At 43.5% G+C, this 22545-nt stretch overlaps 1 protein-coding gene and 1 non-coding gene across 9 annotated transcripts in view; one reads left to right on the plus strand and one right to left on the minus strand.

Moving 5' to 3' along the window:
- beta-Spec (spectrin beta chain) overlaps positions 1-22545 on the minus strand; it is a 185982-nt gene that overhangs the window by 78495 nt on the left and 84942 nt on the right. For all 8 annotated transcript variants that reach the window (XR_013898048.1, XR_013898047.1, XM_080275473.1 and 5 more), the window contains exon 3: positions 6121-6269. Coding sequence is in view for 6 of the 8 variants with exons in the window: in XM_080275473.1 (XP_080131599.1) it covers positions 6121-6253 (133 nt within the window). In the remaining 2 variants the exon portion in view is untranslated. The remainder of the gene's footprint in view (positions 1-6120; positions 6270-22545) is intronic.
- On the plus strand, positions 265-383 carry LOC145403883 (5S ribosomal RNA). Its single transcript, XR_013898076.1, has one exon. It is a non-coding gene; the product is annotated as a 5S ribosomal RNA (ribosomal RNA).

Here is a 22545-nt window from a genome sequence, read left to right on the forward strand (position 1 = left end):
ATAACCAAATTATGGTGCCTAGTGGTTTAGTGGGTAATTATGGCGCTCCAGTCAGACTGAGCTGGTGAAGGTTTATATCCAAGGGATGGTTGCGGTTCATTGCTCACGTAATGCCACTCAGGACTGAGTAAGGCTGGTCACTCTCATCTTAAATGTCAGGACCAACTTGCCTAGCCCCGGGCTTCTATGCTCCTCATCGGGCAATGCAGGATTGGATGATGGATGGCTATATATATATATATATATATATATATATATATTATATCCAACGGCCACACCACGTTGAGTACACCGCTTCCCGTCTGATCAGTGAAGTTAAGCAACGTTGGGTCTGGTTAGTACTTGGATGGGTGACCGCCTGGGAACACCAGATGCTGTTGGCATCCCTACGTGTCAAGTGGGGTTGGTGGAGGATTAGTGCCCCTCTCTGTAAAACAATTAACTCTAAGCCCTTGGCCACCCCGTTTGGGATACATGGCGTCTGGCAATGAATGAATGAATATATAATCTTATTGTTTATAAGGGCTCCAACATGCTTACATGCATTAGCCTTGGTCACCTAATGGCAGCTCTCCATGCAGCTCGATCTCTGGCAGCCTCCCTTTTCAGTCCCTTATCCCTGAGGTCACACTCTATGACCTTGTCCCTGCTCTTTTTCGGTTTGCTTCTTGCAACCCTAACTCTGACGTTCACACTTATCACCCTCCACACTCAACTGTCATTAAATATTCCAGGCACACTCCTTTCTACTAACTAAAGATTCTACTACTTAAGTACAGTACATAAATCTGATGACAATATGTGTTGCATTTCAGTGTTATGAGTACATCCGTGCTATAACCAACCCCAGTACTGCAGATATTGGATTTAACAAATACCATAAAGCCCACCAAACTTTCTACGACTATTACAAACAATGTCCAATAAATGAGGTGCATTGGGGCACAATATATAAGTTTCCTCTCTTTTTACTCCAACCTGGTCTAAAATTGCCCTAACCCAACATGACTGCTGAGGTGTAATAACAGACTACAGTACTGTACAGTAATACTGTCCCAGTCATGACAAAGTGCTGTGGCAGGGATGTGAAATAAGCTGCAAAAAGGGCAGAACTATGGGCCATGTTAGTGCAAAACAGGCATAGTTTACATTTTTGTACAGAATATGCTGCTGTAATCATTTATTTTCAAAGATGTGATTGAAATCTCACCTCTGGAGGGAACACTCGGATATAAATGACTATCAGCTTTAACAGACCCGGCTTTCCCCTGAGTAGTTCAATTTGGAGCGCCTACTACTGGTAGTCTATTAATTACAGAAGGCATTTCCAGACTAATGCTTCCTGTATCAACTAAACAACTAACCCGTACGGTACCGGAATATACTGTACTGTGCTGTGTATTCTGTGACATATGATCATTTTGTTTGCTTAGCTCTCAGTTACTTACACTTAAGGTCCTTGATGTGCCTTTCCATTGATGCAGCATATCTTTTCTGAATATTCTGGTCAAAGCTCATTGTTCGGGATACAGTTTTGGCCTGGACTCTAATGAGTTTATCAGACTGCGTGCGGTTAACTGATTTGTGAATTTTCTTTGCTGGATCCTCAGGGCTGGACAATAACTTAATCTGGTCAAAACTGCTGCTGTCTTTGTTTGATGCAGTTCCTCCTTTCAAACTGTCTTCTGAAGCCACACCTCTGTCACTTGAAAAGCTCCTCGCAATATCAGGGACACTGTCTGCCTCCTCATCAGATGTGTAGCCAGAGAAATCGCTGGTACTGCTTCTGATGTGAGCAACCTTGCTTATTTCTTTTCTTTCACTGGTTGATTCTTGCACTGAAGTTGATGTACTGTGGCTAGAGGCAATAACTGTTCTTGTTTGTGAATCCTGGCTTTGTTGTTCATCTTCGCTTTTTTCACTCTCAGTTGCACCAGCTTGAATTTTGCCAGAGGTTGAGACAATGACTTTTCTTGTTTGCAAATCCTGGCTTTGTTGCTCAGCTTCACTTTTTCCACTCTCAGTTGCACCATTTTTGCCAGAGGTTAAGACAATGACTCTTCTTGTTTGCGACACTTCACTTTGCTCATCTTCACTTTTTTCACCTTCAGTGGCACCATCTTGCACCTTGACAGCTGCTGAAATTTCTGCTGATGTTTGCTTTTTTGTAGCAATATCAACAGCATCAGTTTTAGAGATGCTTCCATCATTACTCAGCACAGTTGTGGACCATGCTTCCTGGGAGGTTTTCCTACTTGACTCATGTACTAAAGTGGACTGTGACACCATCCGGGTGACAACAATTTGTTTAGTTTGTGTTAACACCTGGCTTTCTTGATCATCATCTTTGCTATCACCTTTGCCTGCAACGGTCTGTGACTTGATTGTTGTAACCACTCTTTGTGGTTTACTAGCATCACTTGTTGTGTCTATGGCCAAAACATCTCCAGAAATATGAGGTTTCTCATCTGAGGAATCTTGAGTGGAGGAGGAATGTGACACAGACCTTGTGACAACCACCTCTGCTTGTGTTGACACATGGCCCTCTTGCTCACCTTCCCCAATACTATCCTTGACTGCAACAATATGTGACTTAGTTGTGACCACAGCCTCTGATGATCCCTCTTGGTACTGCACATTTTCAGCAACAGTAGAGGTTATGGCTTTCCCATCAAAATCCCCGAGAGACTTGCGCCAGGCTTCATTGAGTGAATCCCGCCACATGACTCCCTCTTCACTCTGGACAACATCCTGGGACTCACTGCCAGGTTGCTGGTCACAACTTTCACCATCAGAGCTGGACTCAGAGCTGGATTCAGAACTACTTGTTACTTTATCTTTCCCATGCTCCTCCATTTTGCCACTATCACCTGGAGTTCCTTCCACAACACTGACACTACAATGCAATAATAATTAACTCCGTCTTCAAATTGACACAAGGCAACCCTTTCCCCTGGTAACTATCCCTTCACAGGCATATCAGAGGCAGGATGTTCTACAAGATAACCCTAGCCACTCCAAAACACACTAGTGTACTGTACTAATAAACATCGTAAAGGTGGATAACAGCACGCTTCACTCTCATCACTTGGCTATAATTTCACACGTCATTTGCTATATCTGATCAATTTATACAGATCATACTGCACAGTAGAGTAATGCTTTGATGAATCACACACACTGACACCTGGATATTTATTCAGGTAGTTCCAGTCTCATTATGCTCAGGGTTTTAAGTGATACCCAGATGTGAAAATCAACTAGACTGGGGGTTTTAACCAGAAGATAGGGAAACGGAGGACACAGGCTTGGAAGTCAGTGGGAAGGGGCAGTGTACTGATGGCAATTACCAGAGGAACTTCACTACCGGCTTTGGCTTATCACACAGTTGCCATCTCTACCTGTATGCATCACTCAATCTAAAGCATAAACCCAAGCAACTTTAATTTATCACCATCTATTGAAAAAGTGCGACAAGAATCCACAATTACAATGCAGTCTTAACCATAAAGAAGTTAGTAAAATAATGGAAAAAGCTCGGAGATGTCTGGCAGTATCCAGATATAAAAGTCTTATCTTGATAAAATGCCTCACCCAATCCGAACAGTTAAGATAGTGGTCTACACAATAAGGGTGTATTAAGTCACAGATAACTCAGAGCGCTGAGATTTAATTCACTATCTGTACACTGTGTACTGTGCACTAAATACAACTTAAGATGGTTCGTTAACACACATGTAACTTTTTTACTGTGTTGGGTTTCCTTATACAGACTATTATCAACAAGAGTTACCCAGAATATACTGCTTTACACTCCTCCATTACAGTGAAAGAGTTATAGAAATAATGTTTAGCCATTTGACTATACAGGCTTTCCCCCAAGCTAAACTAACTGTCATGAACTAATCACAATGAAATTCCTAACCACATCGACACAGCGAAAGGATTATATTGTATAGACTTTAACCCTCCAAATGTGTAGCACTTCTTTGTGGTGTACTACACTTCAGCAGGTACCAGTATTAACCCACATAAGACACCTAACTATACCATTGCAGTGTTGCAGCATCTGTTTTTAACCTATTGATTATGTATGGCTTCTTTCTGCTTAAGAAAATCCATCAGTAACCAATGATAACAACACACCCAAGTTTGAATATAGCGGTAGATGAGCTAATTATAACAGCTAGCCTAAGATTCCATACCACATATCATTAACCCCAGCAGAATGTGATTCCCCTTCTCAGTTGAATACATAACTGGTGGGCATTAAAAATAATCTCAGTAATGGGCTTACTGGAGACTTTTAACCCACTGACTATGGAGATATATGATAAACAAATATCCCTCAATTCCCTCCCTATCCCATATAAGAAGGTGGTGGACTGCAGGGAAAGGGCAATTTCCACCTGCGGTCAACCTGGTTTATGCTGAAATGAGCATGGGGCCACAACATTAAAAATAAACACACCAAAAACATCACAGCCTTCTGAAACTAAATGAAACGAAAAAATTGGTCATATGATGCCCCCTACGTTATGCTCCGTGTTTACTTTAACCCCTTGAAGGACATAGTTCTGATCTGATTCCAGTCAGCTTCCTAACAGATGAAGTAATGAAGCTTAGTGCAGAGCTCTTGTAGTGGATGATTAATGAAGACTTCATCTACACACTCCTCTTTGAAATCTCTCTCCCGATGTAAGCAAAATCAAATGGTGGTGGCAAAGAACAGAATACAGTACAAAATATGACAATATAGTAAAGGAAGGAGTTCAACAGTGTAAAATACTAAGATAGCATTTAAGTAATAAATGACCAGGTAAAGAGAAGCATCACTGTGACAAGACCCATAAATATACAGTCAACCCTCGTGTAATGGAGTATCGTATAACACGGATTTGTACTTACACGCCATCTACAGTGAGACCAGAAAACATATACCGCGATACAGATATACTGTAATGTGTTGCAGCGAGTTGTCAGGCATCAGAGCTCAGACAGCACGCCAAAAGTCAAATGTCACACGCGATAACGACAGGCGAGTGGTGCACCATGACTGGTCACATGATGTCACATCCATGTGTACCCCTACTGGCCGCTGGAGGCGTCCTCCACTGTTTTTCAGTGGTCTCCTGTCTCATGCCCAAGTCTGAGGTAGTTACTCCCGTGGTAAAGAGCACTGTTACCAGCATTGTGGCCAGCAGAGCCTGTCAGGTTAATGACCTAAACTTTTTATTAATGTCTATAAACCTTTCTTATACATATATTTTTAATAACTTCCTGTGTATGATTACCAGAGTGAATGTCAGTACGGTGTTTTTTGGAGAGTTTGGGTGGGATTTGCGGTGAAAAGAACGACTCTGGAAAATGTCCAGTCCAGGTTAGCCCCTTATAATGGAAACACATGGAATGTATAACGCAGAAAGGTATAGCATGGCATGCTGTCAGTCTGTATAAGCCACATTATAGAAGGGACAACTGTATGCACCCATGAGATGATGAATGGAGGATGAGGGGCCACTACCCACAGCTATGCCCATACAGTTAATGGCCAAATGGCACCTGATCATTTTTTTGTTCTATTCAGTTTGAGCTAAAACTCTGAACTAAAGCCAGACTAGCAGGTTATCATTATTTACCATGTAAAACCTTAAGTTTTTCTGAAAAAATATACTGTATTACATAAACAGGCTCAATGCACAAAACATTACCACTTTCAGCTTAATGTTACAACAAGAGGCAACAGTATATAAAATGCTAAACAACTAATCTAGCCTTAAGGAATCACTGTACACTCTAGGTTCAAGCCCAGCAAAATTGTTCACCAGCAAAATTTACAGCAATTAGTCATACTGAGTCAGCGTAGCTAGTATAATACAGTTTGCACTTTGTGGCCAGAAAGAAAGCACATCATAATCTGTTAGCTAAATTACAATACTGTATTAAGATACTGTATTAAGTAAGAGAACTACCCAGCTGGTCTACTGCAGTAACATTTCAGTCCAGTACAGTTTTATATTCAAGTTTTTATGCTCTTACACTAACCACAGCAAATGAACACACTTCACCATAGCAAACACTACTGACTACCAAATCCTGATGCTTTATTCATTATCCTACCTGCCAGGGCCTTGATCCTGGATCTCTCAAAGAGCCGGGAGGAGGAGTTTCCACCATCGTAGTCGAAGTCTTCGATGACCTCCTCCTGCTTGAGGGGGTCCCACCGGACACCCACACTGATGTCCGTCGTCATCTTCTCGGCTCAGACCCTGCCAAACAAACAAATTTAAGTCATATAATTAAGCATTGTCCCATTATTCTGATTTAAATTAAAAAAAAAGTACACATTTGCAATATAGTACTGATGTGAATAATGTAGTATCATTTACTGTGTAAAAATATCAGAAGTACAGTGCAGTATATTTCACAGATGGAAGAACAATACAAGTGCCTGTAAAGCTTAAAGAAAAGCAAGCACTGCATTGAGACACTACCACTGTAGCCTACCGAAGGAGGCATGGCTTAAACCTTAAGTAAATACAATAAGTCCAGGATGATGACAAATGAGGTCATATCTTGTAAGTACAGTATATTGTAATTCATGTTTAATTTGGTGAGTTCCAGTAATGGAATTAAGGTAATATTTAAACTTCACAGTAGAAAGTGGTGCTGGAGAGTGATGCCTTCATGTGGCAAGGCTGATATGAACTGGTGGCTCCACTGTCAGCTTATGCAAACATCCCTCAACTCTCTCTTTATTTCCCAAAGGGAGAATGTAGGTCTCCAAGGGAAAGGCATCCTCAACCAAGAGTTCACTATGATCATGTTCCAGCTGAACTTAGGACCACAAAAAGAGTAGAATGTGAACCCTTTCAGTTATGTGAAGGCTTTACTTGCTAACTCCAGATAAAATCATTTAGTGCTCAAGATGTTTTTCCATCCTCCACGAATCTCAACGATTCTCCAATAAACTCTCCTATATGTGAGAAAACTGCATTACCCTTCCTCTATGAGCTAGAGAGATTTCCAATTTTGCCATCCTATGCATTAATCTTCTTCTATGAGCTAAAGAGATTTCCCAGTTTGCCATCCTATGTATGGGGCAACTGCATTAACCTATTATGGGCTAAAAAAAAATTCCAGTATGCCGTCCTGTATGTGAGACAAGACTATTAACCTCTACCTCCAGACAGTTTTATTCATCTCAGAGGTGGCTTCCCATCCCATAAATGTTAAAGATTCTCTAATATCCCCTTCCTGGGTGAGAAAAATCTTAACCGTTTTATCTGTGCAACTTCCAAATAGATTATACGATACAGCTCAATAGTGGCTTCTGTGGGTTTCGGTAACTAAACATATGACAATGCATGTACAACAGCAGCCAGCCTGCCTGCCTGTATATGCCTGACATGGGTAGGAAGCTCTACTATATACATGCAAATTGTGTTTTATGGGTTTTGAAGGGAAACTGATCCACGAGGTTGAGGAACACCACTTTCTGTCAACGGCGAAGTGACCCACCTCCAACCCAAGCTTATGAACAATGTGACCTTGATAAACACTTACAGACTGGTCCATCCATCCTGTGTGGGCAGAAGTGTAGCATGTAGCTACTATCAACAGGATGTGAACCCCCACATCTATTCTATGTTTAGATACAAGAGTGTAATGGATTATCCCCTTCACAACAATTTTTTCCCCCATTAATGGCATCCCTAGATGCTTTTATTACAATCTGGTGCAATTTTTCATAATGAAGGGGTTAGATGCTGTCATGTATGACCCCTGCAACAAGAAAGTCCTTTCCAAAACAGAATAAATTCGTCTGGAAGCATTAACGACATGTTAATTATATGCATCATCTGATTCACAGGGTGAAAGTGCCATAGGACCACTGTAACTCTCAGACTTTCATACTGCTTACTGGATATAGGCAGTATAAGTACACCTCACATCATTATTGATATAGTGCTGTCACCACCATCATCATAACTATTTCGCACTAAAAAACTGAGTTAACATAATATTAGACACAATCAGCCCTCATAATGTCAAGATTGTGTTCTATTTTTCCCTAAAACTGATAAATGTAAACTAAAGGAAACTAGTAAATCTCCTTTGCTGACAGTAAAGAAACTTAACACAATTCTCTGGAGGAAAAAAAAAAAAAAAAGTAACAAGACCAAGTGTACAATACTGGTCTACTCTAAATGCATTATAAGCCATCAGAATATCATTTTATTCAGGGCAGGCACAATACAAACATCTCAAACATCAAAAACTTCAGTTTAAAGGGTCACCCTACACTAAAGACCATATAAATTAGCAACTGGCCAATGGATTTTAATAGTCTGGCCTCCGATTGCTAACTCTTGTAGGTATCATTCTGTGGAGCCCATTATGGATGAGAACTTGTCCCATAAACAAGGTGGCATATGAGGCTTTGTACCACTTCTTCCCCAGCTATCAATTTTGCATTATACACCTTAACATTCTCTTGTATGCTGTTCATATCGCATTAGAAACCAACACAGTGTACATAATAACATACAAAGGATGCTCTTGGGTAACGCACAGAATACTGTCATTCATTAAGGAAGTGGTATTGCAAAATCTCCAAAGCCCTTTAGAGCATGACCCTTGGACTTTTCAACACAATCAGCAATTTACCACCAGGGGCCCTATGCACTCTCTATCCTAAGCAGATCACAATTAACCATTCACTATTGCATCCCTATTACCTCTTGATCGTAAGGATATCACAACCCATACTTCACCACAGGAAACCTATCATTTCTCCCTCCTACACATGTTATAACCAACATTTCACCATTAAAACACTATCATCTCTCTATCCTACATGCATGAGAGTTTAGCTGGGGTGTGGCAGTGTAGTCAGAGTGTCCAGACATGCACACCTGTACTGTACCACGCAGCTGTGCTAACTGGGGGAGGAAGGAGACGCGGGGGAGGAAGGAGACGCGGGAGAGGAAGGGATGGGGGAGGGTGTGTGCTGATCGTGGGGGTGATGAGGAAAGGCTACTCTCACACCTACACTACAACCTTCATGTACACAGCAGTGAGGGATTCAACTATCTTTCTAGTTTATTCTGAGGATTCTTTAGATCATTCACTATGGCAGAATTTCTTTTATGGATTATCTGAGAGAAGTTTCAACTACTCAAAATCACAAGACATATAAAAACATGTGGACTTACTTCACTCGAGTGCAATTTCATCAAATACTGGAGTCTCTAATACTACTTCTGTTGCCTGTACTAGCTCATTTACTAAGGGATAATCTGCATCTGCATCAGTTCGTGTTAGGTCCACATTACAGGACTTGAGCTTCTCATCAGGAAGAGTGATAGCCAGAATTAACTCTTCCATGCTAAGCAAGGTATGAATTAGAGGTGTGTTTAGGTAATGTCTGTGACTGTAGAAGTGTTGTCTTGACTATGTTTATGTCAGTGTTTGTATGTATTAACAGTAAACTGACAGCGTGGAAACATATGCCAACATACAGGGGACACAGCTACTAGGCAAGTGCTCCAAGTCTCAAACCCTAGACTTGAGTCGTGTGTATCTTGATGAGAATGTTATGGGATAAACATGATCTAAGTTTGCCACATTATGTAATTTCTACATATATTGAACAGAAACAGACTGGTAATCTTGAGTAGCAACATTGAATCAATCTTTATACTGTATTACCTTAGAGATTTAACTACTTTTAACACTGTCACAGTATTTTGCAGTACCGTATATTACTGCTACTACCAAATTATTATATTCGGTGTGGATGAGCCCCTAGTGGTGAATGGGTTATGTAATGACACCTGTATGAAGCCCCTCTTCTTTGAAAAATATATCCTAAGGTAAAACAAGCCATCTGGGGATAACACAAATGAAATGTGAAGTATGTCCTCTGGCTGAAGAACTAAATCATTCAGAGGCACTGTAATCCAGCATAAGCAATTCAGTCATCTGTAGTGGCTCACAGCTTTATCTTATTTACAGGTCCTTCTTTAGTGATTAATTGTTCCTACCTTCAAACAACTTTAATCAGCTTATGAAAAATCCCTGGTAATGTGGGTGTCAAGACCATTTCTCATCTCTCCAGTTCAGTTTCTCAAAAAATCTGAACATGGCAAAGAAAACAGATGCGTATTTATTGTTGCTACTTTCTGTTTCATATATAAAAGGCGACAACATGCTTGCATGTGTCGGCCTTGGTCACCTAAAGGGGGTTCTGCATGCTGCTCGATCTCTGGCAGCCTCCCTCTTCAGTCCCTTATCCCTGAGGTCACACTCTATGACCTCGTCCCAGGTCTTTTTCAGTCCGCCTCTCACAACCCTACCCCCAACATTCACACTTCTCCCTTTCGGCTCCCAACTGTAATCCCTCACCCTCTCCACATTCCCCAAATCATCTCATCACAGTACCAATACACTCCAGCCCATCCTTCCTCTCAACTCCTCCATCATACACCTAGACCCCCTAGGCCTTTGGACAATTTTGTTAAGCTCAGGAACACCTTCTTGTAGTGAAGGTGTTAGTTATACTGTATCTCATCCCTCGAGTTCAAACAATGTCTCTTCCTGGTGAATAAAATCATCTGGTGGCAGACAAAATATATAAATGGCATATTCTGACAAGTAGTTAATTTTTGATAAACTGCTGACACAAGTACCGTGCTGTATGACCTTCCCCAAAGTTCTACTGCATTTTCTTGATGGTAACAGCAAAGGTCAAGAAATGCGCACAAAGAGCGAAGGAATGCTAGCTGGAAAGGTGGTATTGGTAGTGCTGGGGTTGAGCGAAGGAATGCTTGCTCGAAATGTGGTATTCGTATGCTCCCCCCCCCCCTGAAAAAAAAAAAAAAAAAAAGGGAGGGGTTGATGTAAGACAAGCGGTTTGAGTACAGTGAAGGTCTGTATCATAAAACCGTAAGAATAGCGAGTATGGGGGGGGGGGTAGTTGAGAAACAGGAGCCATGAGGTGGAAATGAGATGGGAGGGTGGGGACAGGCCATGAGAAAATGGGTATAACATTTTAAGATTATTTGAGTAGTTATGCTGTATTTCGGAGCTTTCTTAAAAAAAATAATAATAATAAAAAACTACCTGACGGCTTTGTATTATATGAACGAACTTGTGTAAGGTTTTCAACTTTTTTTTTTTTTTTCAAACCTGTAAGTTTCAGCCCGACCTGTGCGCCTCCACAACACAAATACTCTTGGGCAGATCTCGTCACCTATATCGTATACACTGCAGGCGGTATTGATTACCTTCCACGGCACTCTAACCACCGTACAAAGAGGAAAATGATCGTACAAGTCATAACCCTGGTGACCCCAATACAAGCTGCTCTCTTAAAGGGGATAACGTATTTAAAATGAGTGTCATCCATTCAACACACAAATGCCATTACCAGTTCAACCAGTAAAACGCAACCGACTACTCTTACAAGTAAAAATTGCGAATCATTTGACAGACCATAATTAGTGATAGGTCTACCATTACCGTAGTGTTCGATGACCAGTATGTTCCAATGCATTTTTTTTTTCTAAAACTGTACTATTACTCCAATATTTTGCCATTAAATACTTTGTGAAAATTTTCCTATGTCGCTTCGCGGATAATTTTGTACATCACGCTTAACCACTTCTGATACAACAACTATATTAATAAAACATACAGTTTAACATGTTCCAGAATCTACTGTCTCCTTGTCCTTCCTGCAAACCAAATTGTCAACTGATGGTAAATCTGTGAGTCCGTTACTTGTTTTCTACCATCATACGGAAAACACAGCTATGATCAGGTGCAAAATAAACGATTTTTTTTTTTTTTTTCGGGGGTGCGTCTGTGCTGGTAGGCTGATTCATTCTCTCTCTCTCTCTCTCTCTCTCTCTCTCTCTCTCTCTCAAGAAGCAGCACGTTACTCGTATTTATCCTCCTTACTCAGGCTCAAGCTTCACAAACAAATAGTACAATAAAAAAAAAAAATGCTAAGGAAACACACGAACATACATGTTCTAGGAAGAGTGCCATCAAAATAAAAAATAAATCTCTAGGACACCATCGTTAAGAAATAGTGCGAAATAAAAGTAAACACGTGATTACTCTTACCATCAGATGTTTTCTTCCATGTGGCTTTGAATATTCCGTAACACCTCTTCCCTGGCGATTTATCCCGCATATGTGTATTGGGCTCCGAATCTAGCATCATTACTGGGTTTCTACAATCGTCTTTCAAAATGTGCCGTTATTTATCATAATGAGGTGCATCGTTGTCCTCATCCTTACCATATCGTACGCAAAACGACACTGGTAAGAAAGATGGGCTTGTGAGTCTAATAAGATAGACTATTTTAAAACCTTTCACCATCATCTTAGTCAATACCTTGTCTGTGGCCGAAATGTCAGCTATTACATCTATTGTAATCTATCCATGCGAATCACCTCCAGTCTTCCAACGCAGTGTATCCAGGCATCTCGAAATGAGCGGATCTTGAATTTGACTCTGCTATCTTGTTTTTGTTTTTTCTTGGAGGGAACAATCTTGCGGGTGTCTGGTCATTGGTTCCTTCTCCCTTGCATAAAAAATAAACGAATAAAAACCTGGCCAACACAAAATGTTCCCCAATTTAAAAGTCAGCTTTATATCGGCGTAAGCACAACAAACCAAATTTAAATCTCAACAAACGAATCTAACGTATTTCTTCATATATAATTCAAACCTATAGTAATTCCTCAAAACTTAACATTATCCAAACATCCTACAGTTACCGAATATGACAGCCACGGCAACCACAAACATGAAAACCAAATTCTTGATAACCGATGCGAAAGTTCCCGACTCAAACTTGATTCTTGACATGACTGCTAAACAAAGCCAATATCTTCATCGAAACTTTGTGTGTGTGTGTGTGTGTGTGTGTGTGTGTGTGTGTGTGTGTGTGTGTGTGTGTGTCGGGGCTCTTGTGTTTGAACAGGGGGTGGGATGATATGGAAAAGGATACACACACACACACACACACACACACACACACACACACACACACACACACACACACACACACACACACAATAATACAAATACTACGCCATATTTTTCACCCCATTAATTAAATAAAAGAGAGAGAGAGAGGGGGGGGGGAGGCTGGAGGAAGGAAAGGGAAACAGGAAGGCGAGGGTAAAGTCACTGGCCTGGAAATAAATGAGAGGAGGGGAAGGAAGGAAAGAAGAGGGAGGGAGGGAAGGAAGGAAGGAAGGAAGAGGGAGGGAGGGAGGGAGGGAAGGAAGGAAGGAAGGAAGGAAGGAAGGAGGGAGGGAGGGAAGGAAGGATGGAAGGAAGGAAGGAAGGAAGGGAGGGAGGGAGGGAGGGAGGGAGGGAGGGAGGGAGGGAGGGAGGGAGGGAAGGAAGGAAGGAAGGAAGGAAGGAAGGAAGGAAGGAAGGAAGAAAGGAGGAGAAGAAGAAGAAGAAGAAGAAGAAGAAGAAGAGGAGGAGGAGGAGCAGGAGCAGGAAAGGGGGGAACATGTAAGGAAGGAGGAGGAAAGGGAGAAAGTTAATGAGGAGGAAGGAGAGAGCAGGAGGAAAGGAGGAGGGGGAGGAAACGAAAGATAATAATGCATGGAGCTGTAGGGGAATGCGAGGGTGGCATGAGATGAGGATGTAAGGAGGAAAAAGAGAGAGAGAGAGAGAGAAGGATTTAAGAGCAGGAAGAAGAAGAAGAGGAGGGGAAGAGGGAGGAGAAGGAAGAAGAGGGAGAAAACGAAATAATGTCACCAAAACTTACAACTACAACCTTCTGTGTCACATCGTTCTTCGCGTTATTGTCTTTTTCTGTCTCTTCCTGTCACCTGTCATTCCGGAGAGTGTGGTGGGCGGGGGAGAGCTTTTTTCTGTTCTGTCACTGAAATCTGACATAAAAGGATACACGGAAAACTAAATTCTACACCTCTTGGTACGTGAAAAGTATAATTAACTGGTTCGTAAGGATGTTGCGTTGTATTGTCCGCGATTTAAACGAGAAACACAAACACAATCCCGTAGTACTCAACCTTCAACGTGTTTACCTATGGAAGAAGACGTAGCGTACACGCCCATCTACTACACGAAGGTATTTACGTCAGAGTATCAAATCCAGCACTGTACTTCTCTATCCTCCAATCCTCTATCCTCCCTCAGACCACGACAGGCAACCGTCCAATTTACAGTCCAGGTCCCTAGTCCAGTTTCGGCTTAAAACACCCAGAATCGAACCCGGGCCATCTCTGTTGCGGGCCAAATGTGCTCCCTATTGCACCTCAGCCTCTTAAACCTCCGAGGAAATGTAACGGATGGCTGGAGGGGAGGGAGGAAGGAAAGGGAAGGGGAGGGACGGGAGGAAGGGAAGGGGAGGGGAGGGACGGGAGGAAGGGAAGGGGAGGGGAGGGAGGGGAGGAAGGGAAGGGGAGGGGAGGCAGGAAGAACAAGATGGAGAGGAAGAAACTAAGATGGATGAATTGCAAGTGGGAAGGAGAGGGGGAGGGGGAAGGAGAGGGGGAGGGGGACGGAGAGGGGGAGGGGAAGGAGAGGGGGAGGGAGGAAGGAGAAGGGGGGGAGGAGGGAAGGAGAGGGGAGGGGGAAGGAGAGGGGGAGGGGGAAGGAGAGGGGGAGGGGGAAGGAGAGGGGGAGGGGGAAGGAGAGGGGGAGGGGGAAGGAGAGGGGAGGGGGAAGGAGAAGGGGAGGGGGAAGGAGAGGGGGAGGGGGAAGGAGAGGGGGAGGGGGAAGGAGAGGGGGAGAAGGAAGAAGCGAGGGGAAGGAAGCAGCAGTGGTGAAGTGAGGGATGCGATACTGAAGAAGTTGAGTGGAAAGGGGGAGGGGAGAGAGAAGGGGAAAGAAGGGAAGGAAGGAAGGGGAGGGGAGGGGGAAGGGGTGCAGCAGACAGGGAGGGGCAGCAGAGAGGCGCCGAGTGCACATGTTGCCTGCCGGTTCTTCCCCTCCCCATTCCCCATCCCCCTCCTCACTCACATCCTTCCCCTATTTCTCCCTCACTCTCCTCTCCCACTCCCCCCTCCCTCACTTTCACCATCATCCTTTCCCTCTCTCCCTCTCTCTCTCATCTTCATCCTTTCCCTCCCCCTCCCTCCTCCCACTTCAGTCCCTCCCTCCCCCTTTTTTCTCACTCCTCCTCCTTTCCCTCCCCTCCCCTCAACCCCTCCGCCTCCTCCCTTTCCCCTTCATTCACTCAACACTATTTCCTTCCCCTCTCCAACTTTAATCGCTCTCCTCTTTCTCCCCATCCTCCTCCTCCTCCTCCCCTCCTCTCACCCTACCATTCACTCATATTTCTGATGCACTTCCTCCTTCACTCACTCACTCTACCTTTCCTCTTCCTTCCTCGCTTCCTCTTCCTTCATTCCTTCCTTCCTTCTTCCCTCCCTCCCTCTCTCCTCCCCTTCGCTCCTTGCATCCTGTTCCTCTCTCTCCATCTTCTCCTTCTTGTTTCCCTCCCCTCCCCTCCCCCCCCTCTCCCCTGACCCACTCTAGCTCAGTCACACCTTCCATTTTAGTCCATCCTCTCTCTCTCTCTCTCTCTCTCTCTCTCTCTCTCTCTCTCTCTCTCTCTCTCTCCTCCCCCACACTTATCATGGGCGTGGCATTCCTCCCACATCTAATTCCTCTTCTTACCCTCCCCCTTACCCACCCACCACTCATCACCCCTCCCCTCCCCCTCCCCTTCCCCCTCCCCGGCCTCTATCCCCTCCCCCCTCCTCATGACACTATCGCCCCTCTGTACCCAACCCCCAGGCACTATCACACACACACACACACACACACACACACACACACACACACACACACACACACACACACACAGATAACACCACCATTCCTGACCCCTGATATATTAGCCACACACACATACACACACACACACACACACACACACACACACACACACACAGATAACACCACCATTCCTGACCCCTGATATATTAGCCACACACACACACACACACACACACACACACACACACACACACACACCACCATTCCTGACTCGATATATTAGTCTCACACACACACACACACACACACACACACACACACACACACACACACACACACACACACACACACAGATAACACCACCATTCCTGACCCCTGATATATTAGCCACACACACACACACACACACACACACACACACACACACACACACACACACACAGATAACACCACCATTCCTGACCCCTGATATATTAGCCACACACACACACACACACACACACACACATACACACAACACCATTCCTGACTCGATATATTAGTCTCACACACACACACACACACACACACACACACACACACACACACACACACACACACACACACACCATTCCTGACCCCTGATATATTAGTCACACACACACACACACACACACACACACACACACACACACACACACACACACACCTAATTACTTCCGGTTTACTCCACACGATTTTACAGTTCAGGTTCCGTCATCTCGTCGGGCTAAGAAAACTCCCTAACACCTCTTCCTTGGCGATTTATTTTGGGGGATATGGCTGGGTAATATTCTTTTCTAGGTTATTTATGCTTTGATGGTATTTGAATGATTTAAGTAACTGAAGAGGATGAGGAGTGATGAGCAAAATAAATCGCTTAGGAAAAGGTGTTAGGGAGACGACAATACGTAACTAGGAGAGACCCCATAAAGAGAAGGGGCTGGAAAACGTGTCTATTTAACCCCTTCTGCCTGAGGACGCATTTTCTATTTCCTTCTGGCTATCTATCCATCTATCCATCTATCTATCTGAATGGTAACAACTGTGAGACTGGAGAAAAATACTGGAGGAGGAGGAGGAGGAGGAGGAGGAGATGTGAGAGTCACGTAAGAGGGTCACCAGACACCTCTTATGCTGAGAGAGAGAGAGAGAGAGAGAGAGAGAGACAGACAGACAGACAGACAGACAGAATATGAATTTGTGTGCGTGTGTGCGTGCGCGTGGGTCTCTCTCTCTCTCTCTCTCTCTCTCTCTCTCTCTCTCTCTCTCTCTCACACACACACACACACACACACACAAACACTGATGACGCAAAAGCAGGGGGTGCAGTTAAATATTCATCTGAGACGTATTTATAAACAATCCTAAGCTAACTTGTGACTAAGATGCTTTGTAAATACAGTAGGAATCTGTGCCTATAAATACAGTTAATTTGCCTTCACTCACACACCTGCCCAACTTATCATACTAATAACTGAGCCAGGTAGACGAAGATGAGGGCCAGTATTTTGTACGGTGTGTGTGTGTGTGTGTGTGTGTGTGTGTGTGTGTGTGTGTGTGTGTGTGTGTGTGTGTGTGTGTGTGTGTGTGTGTCGAGAACTCAAATCTCAGAAGGTATTGATTGAAGAAGGAAAATGTGTGTGTGCGTGTGCGTGTGTGTGTGTGTGTGTGTGTGTGTGTGTGTGTGTGTGTGTGTGTGTGTGTGTGTGTGCGTGCGTGCGTGCGTGCGTGCGTGCGTGCGTGCGTGCGTGCGTGTGTGTGTCAAAAACTCAAATCTCAGAATGTATTGATTTTAGAAGGAGAAGTTATTAATTAAAGTAGTTTCGAATCACAAATTGAGTTAACATATCACTCAAGCAGCACTGGCAGTCATGCAGGAGTAATACATAATAGTCTAAGTGTTCATCTAATAGTATCATTACAGTCTACCTGGTTCACTGATAACGGGAAGTCTAGTAAAAATAATAATAATAATAATAATAATAATAGGCTACTAATACTAATACTAATAATAATAATAATAAATAAAATAATAATAATAATGATAACAATAATAATGACACCTGGACTGAGATTCTCGAAAGATCAATTTCATTTTTTTTTTTTAAGGAAGGACAAAAAATCTAAAATCTTCCATAGCTCCCTAGGTTCCTGGAAAAATAAAAAAGTTACAGGTGAATAACAAGGAAATTACAGGTGAATAATAAGGTAGTGTTTGTTTTTCCAGGAGGGACAAGGAGAGGGAAGTGTGTTCAACATTCCCGCGGCTCAACTTCCTCCTGCAAATCAAAACGCGTCTTACAGGAAGAAATTTAGTTTTAAGTTTATTATTCCAGTGGCAGAGTACTAAGGGATGTTACAGTCATGAATTCAAAGTTTAAACTGTGTAGGATTTAAGAAGGTCTGTATATACAATTCCCTTCACTCATTCTCCTGCCAAACACTTGATAACAACACAGTGAATATATTACGACGCAAAATCGAACGGTGTGAACGTAGGAGTGCGGTCAAAGGTAATCCCACTGAAGCGACTTAACAAATATTTTACACCACTTACCTCTGCCAAAAAAATCTTATGGTGTCTGCTTATCAATATACCAAATGTCTACTTACAATAAATACCTTAAATTACTTTTGAGAAAACTGTACAGATATGCAACAAAGTTATACTAAAATTAGTCTTTATAATCCAATAACAACTTATCAATAACCGACAGTGAGTGTTTAACAATTTAAGATTAAACTGCTATAAAAACACTTTAAGAAAATAATTAGAGAGAAAGCTTATTTACGTCTTCGCAAACACGGATTTCAAACATCCTGCCTGGGGGATTCTTTACCTGCATCCATCTTCCACACTTAAGGATTTTACCAGATTATTCAGGCCTGCAACAAGATGAAGAAAAATGGGGCGAGGTGAGAAACGATGAGTGAGTGGGGGGAAGAAGAAATCCTTGGCAGACACCTCCATGTATTAGTGAGAAGAGAGAGAGCGAGGATGATGGATGGATGATGAAGCAAGGCAAAAGTATGGGAAGGTGAAGTGAGATGTCAGGTGAGGCAAGAAGAAATTACGAGATCTGAGGTGAGGTGAGGTGAGGTGAGGAAGAGTGAGGAGAGTATATTAGCGGCTTGAGAGAACGCACTTTAAGGCACGGTAGGGTAAGGCAAGGCAAGGGAAGGGAAGGGAAGGGAAGGGAAGGCAAGGTAAAGTAAGGTAAGGGAAGGGAAGGCAAGGTAAAGTAAGGTAAGGCAAGGTAAGGTAAGGCAAGGTAAAGTAAGGTAAGGTAAGGTAAGGCAAGGTGAGAGAGACGAGCAGCGCACCTTGGCAAACTCTCTTCCCCACCGGATGCTCTCGTCACCACTCCACCCAGTGAGGAAACAGCAAGTCAAGGGGGCTTTTTCACCTCACCCAGGGTACGATGCTCAAAACACCCTTCCGCTCCCACTTACAAAAACCGTCTGCACACACACACACACACACACACACACACAGGCCCTAAGGTAGCAACAGTCACACCACTCCACCACCATTTATGCTTAAGAGTGCACACAAATACATAACTTAGATACAAGGGGTTACTCTGCATGTAATTACTTCGTTTCTTCCTGCACCTTTCACCACCTGCATGCAATACCTGCCTGATATATGGTAAACCGAATTGGATGACACGTATCTATATTAGCCAGTGTCTGCTTATATTGTTTCATGTTTATAGTTTGAGTCGCTGTTTGTAGCTCCAGTGGTTGTTTTAAATGGCCTCTGCAATCCAAAATTTGTGTGGTAGTTTATTTTCGAAAATGGATCAACTGGCTTTGAGAGACTGACGGCAGGAGCAAAGCTGATTTACTCTTTTCACTTCAACTTGGCCCAAAAAATACCATCTCCCAATCTTCACTTCTGAGCTGCAACAACAAATGAACAACAAATTATGATGCTAGTCCCGAAGAAGTGCTACAGAAATGATAGGAAAAAAAAGCCTTTGCACTGTCTTTTCCTGCCACTGAGCTACGTGAAACAAGCTACAAAAGGACTAAATTCTGGGCCAAGTTAAGATGAAAGAACTATAGTGAGAGAGATGTTAAAAGAAGACAGCAAACATCCGGACTGAAGATGCAGGTGGTGTTGGTTAGATGAAGAGGGTGATAGTGAGGAAGATGGTTGGGTTCTGATGAGTGTGGGAGGTGAGTGGGAGGGAGCAGAAGACGCGGCACACACACACACACACACACACACACACACACACACACACACACACACACACACACACACACACACACATACACACGTGAACCTTCTCACTTACTCTTTCAAAACAACTTCTATCTTCCTTCCTCACTCAGTATATCCCTCTAGCTCACTCACTCACTCACATCCAGTCCTACACTTGCCCAGGCTCACCCACGCACTCACTCACTCATTCCTGCACTCTCAAAACACACACACACACACACACACACACACACACACACACACACACACACACACACACACACACACGAGAGGGCGAGGATGGAAGGACGGCCGAGTGGACAAGAGAAATTTATTTACAAAAGTTACGAGGGACACTGAATGAAAGTGGAGGGACGGGGTGGAGGAGTGCAGGAAGAAGTGGAGTGGAGGGAGGGGCAGAGGGAAGTGTGGAGGAGTGGAGGGAGGGGCAGAGGGAAGTGTGGAGGAGTGGAGGGAGGGGCAGAGGGAAGTGTGGAGGAGTGGAGGGAGGGGCAGAGGGAAATGTGAAGTGTTAAGACAGGTAGAGAGAAGTGTGGAGGAAAGGATGGAGGGAAGTGTGGTGATAGGGTGGAGGGAGGGGCGGAGGGAAGTGTGATCGAGTGGATGGAGGAGAAAGAGAAGTGGAATAAGTGGATTGGCTGGGTGAGTCGGGCAGGCGTAGATATAAACCCGCACTGATAAGATAAATGTGATGAGGTCAGCAGGAAAGGGGGAGGGAAAATGTGAGACAGAAAGATAGTGACACATATGAGAGAGAGAGAGAGAGAGAGAGAGAGAGAGAGAGAGAGAGAATGAATGAATGCGGGAGCGAGAATGCCTGTGTCCAAATGTTAAAACTTTTCCTCCAAAAAATCACGCTTAATCGAGGTAGTATATCTCATCATTAGCAAACACACACACACACACAAAACACCACTAACGCAAAGATGAACATAAACAAACGTCTAACCCCTTGGACAAGCAAACACGTATTAGCTATTCTTTTTCTCTCTCGCCGTTTCTGGCAACTAACCCCAATAGTAGATGCCACGTATATCCAACACTTTTATTTTTCTATTTTTTTTAATTTAGTAATTGTCGTACGCATTTTCTGTCGCCAACTATACTTAAGAGACGTGGTTTGAATTCGAAGTTTTCCTTTTTCCTAGTCCTATGCCATCCTAGCTTAGTTTTAGTATACCTTAGAGATTGGACAGGTTGATGAGATATACATACATACAAAGAGGCAGGTGGGTGGGTTAGTAGGTAGGTAGACAGTTTTTTTGTAGGTAGGTGTACGTGGACTGATATGTAGACAGAGACGTGTAGTAATATCAGCCTAGAGTCTATGTACACCCTCCCATAAAGGTATCGGCCCCTTAAGGTACGATGGTTGTGAAAAGCAGAAACTTCCGCAGACACACACGAGTCCTTAATGTGGTACCTCAAAATATATACCACCCAGTATTTGAATCTTTTTGCTATTTTGAGTTTTAGCAACTGCCAAAGATAATATTTGCACTTGTAATTACAGGATGCGCCACGTATTACAATGCATCGTCCATGTTTCAGAATAATACGTGCTGTAATAGGGCCTATAATTTTTTGGGAGAGTGTACATGAGGTTGAGTTCCCCGGCTGAGAGTGCTGAGAAGGGCCTGTAACCAGAGAATTTGCTCCACACCACTCCATTAACAGCACTCCCACAAACAATGATAATCAAATACCTCCCAGCATAATATACTGTTTTAAGGTGTCATCGTACTGAGAGAGAGAGAGAGAGAGAGAGAGAGAGAGAGAGAGAGAGAGAGAGAGGGATTAGGGGAATGAGAGAGGGAAGAAACAGGAGGGAGGAGAATGAGAAGTGGGGAGAAAGATAAGGAAGGAAGATGGGGGGGAAGAGGACGTGGAGGAAAAAAATGAACAAACTCTCATACATCACCGCACTACACTTCCACACACCAGTACTTCACCACACACACACACACACACACACACACACACACACGCTGTTCCGCCGCTAATGTGCTCAATGAACTCTGTCTGCAAAACTCACACAGCACCATCAAGGTTACTACACCGTCACCACCACCACTACACCCACACACCACTACGTCACCACCGCCACAGCCACACCACTACGTCACCACCACACCATATTTTCATCACAGTATACCGTCCACCCCGCACCCACCACCACCATACCTATATAACACTACATCACCACTATCACCATCACCACCCTCTACTCTCATCACACCATCATCACCATCCCCACCCTCCACTCATCACTCCACCACCCTACACCATCATAACAGCACATCACCACCACCACTATCGTCACACACCGCTACCATCATCATCACCCCCTCCACACACACACACACACACACACACACACACACACACACACACACACACACACACACACACACACACACACACACATCCCAGTTTGATTCTTAACATCCTCACTACCGGTACAAACTTTAACACTCTTCCCTAATGACAAAGACCTCGACTGGAA

This window comes from Coenobita brevimanus, chromosome 61 (genome assembly GCF_032717465.1).
Source record: "Coenobita brevimanus isolate Jiangsu-jjx chromosome 61, ASM3271746v2, whole genome shotgun sequence".
NCBI classification, from domain to species: domain Eukaryota; kingdom Metazoa; phylum Arthropoda; class Malacostraca; order Decapoda; family Coenobitidae; genus Coenobita; species Coenobita brevimanus.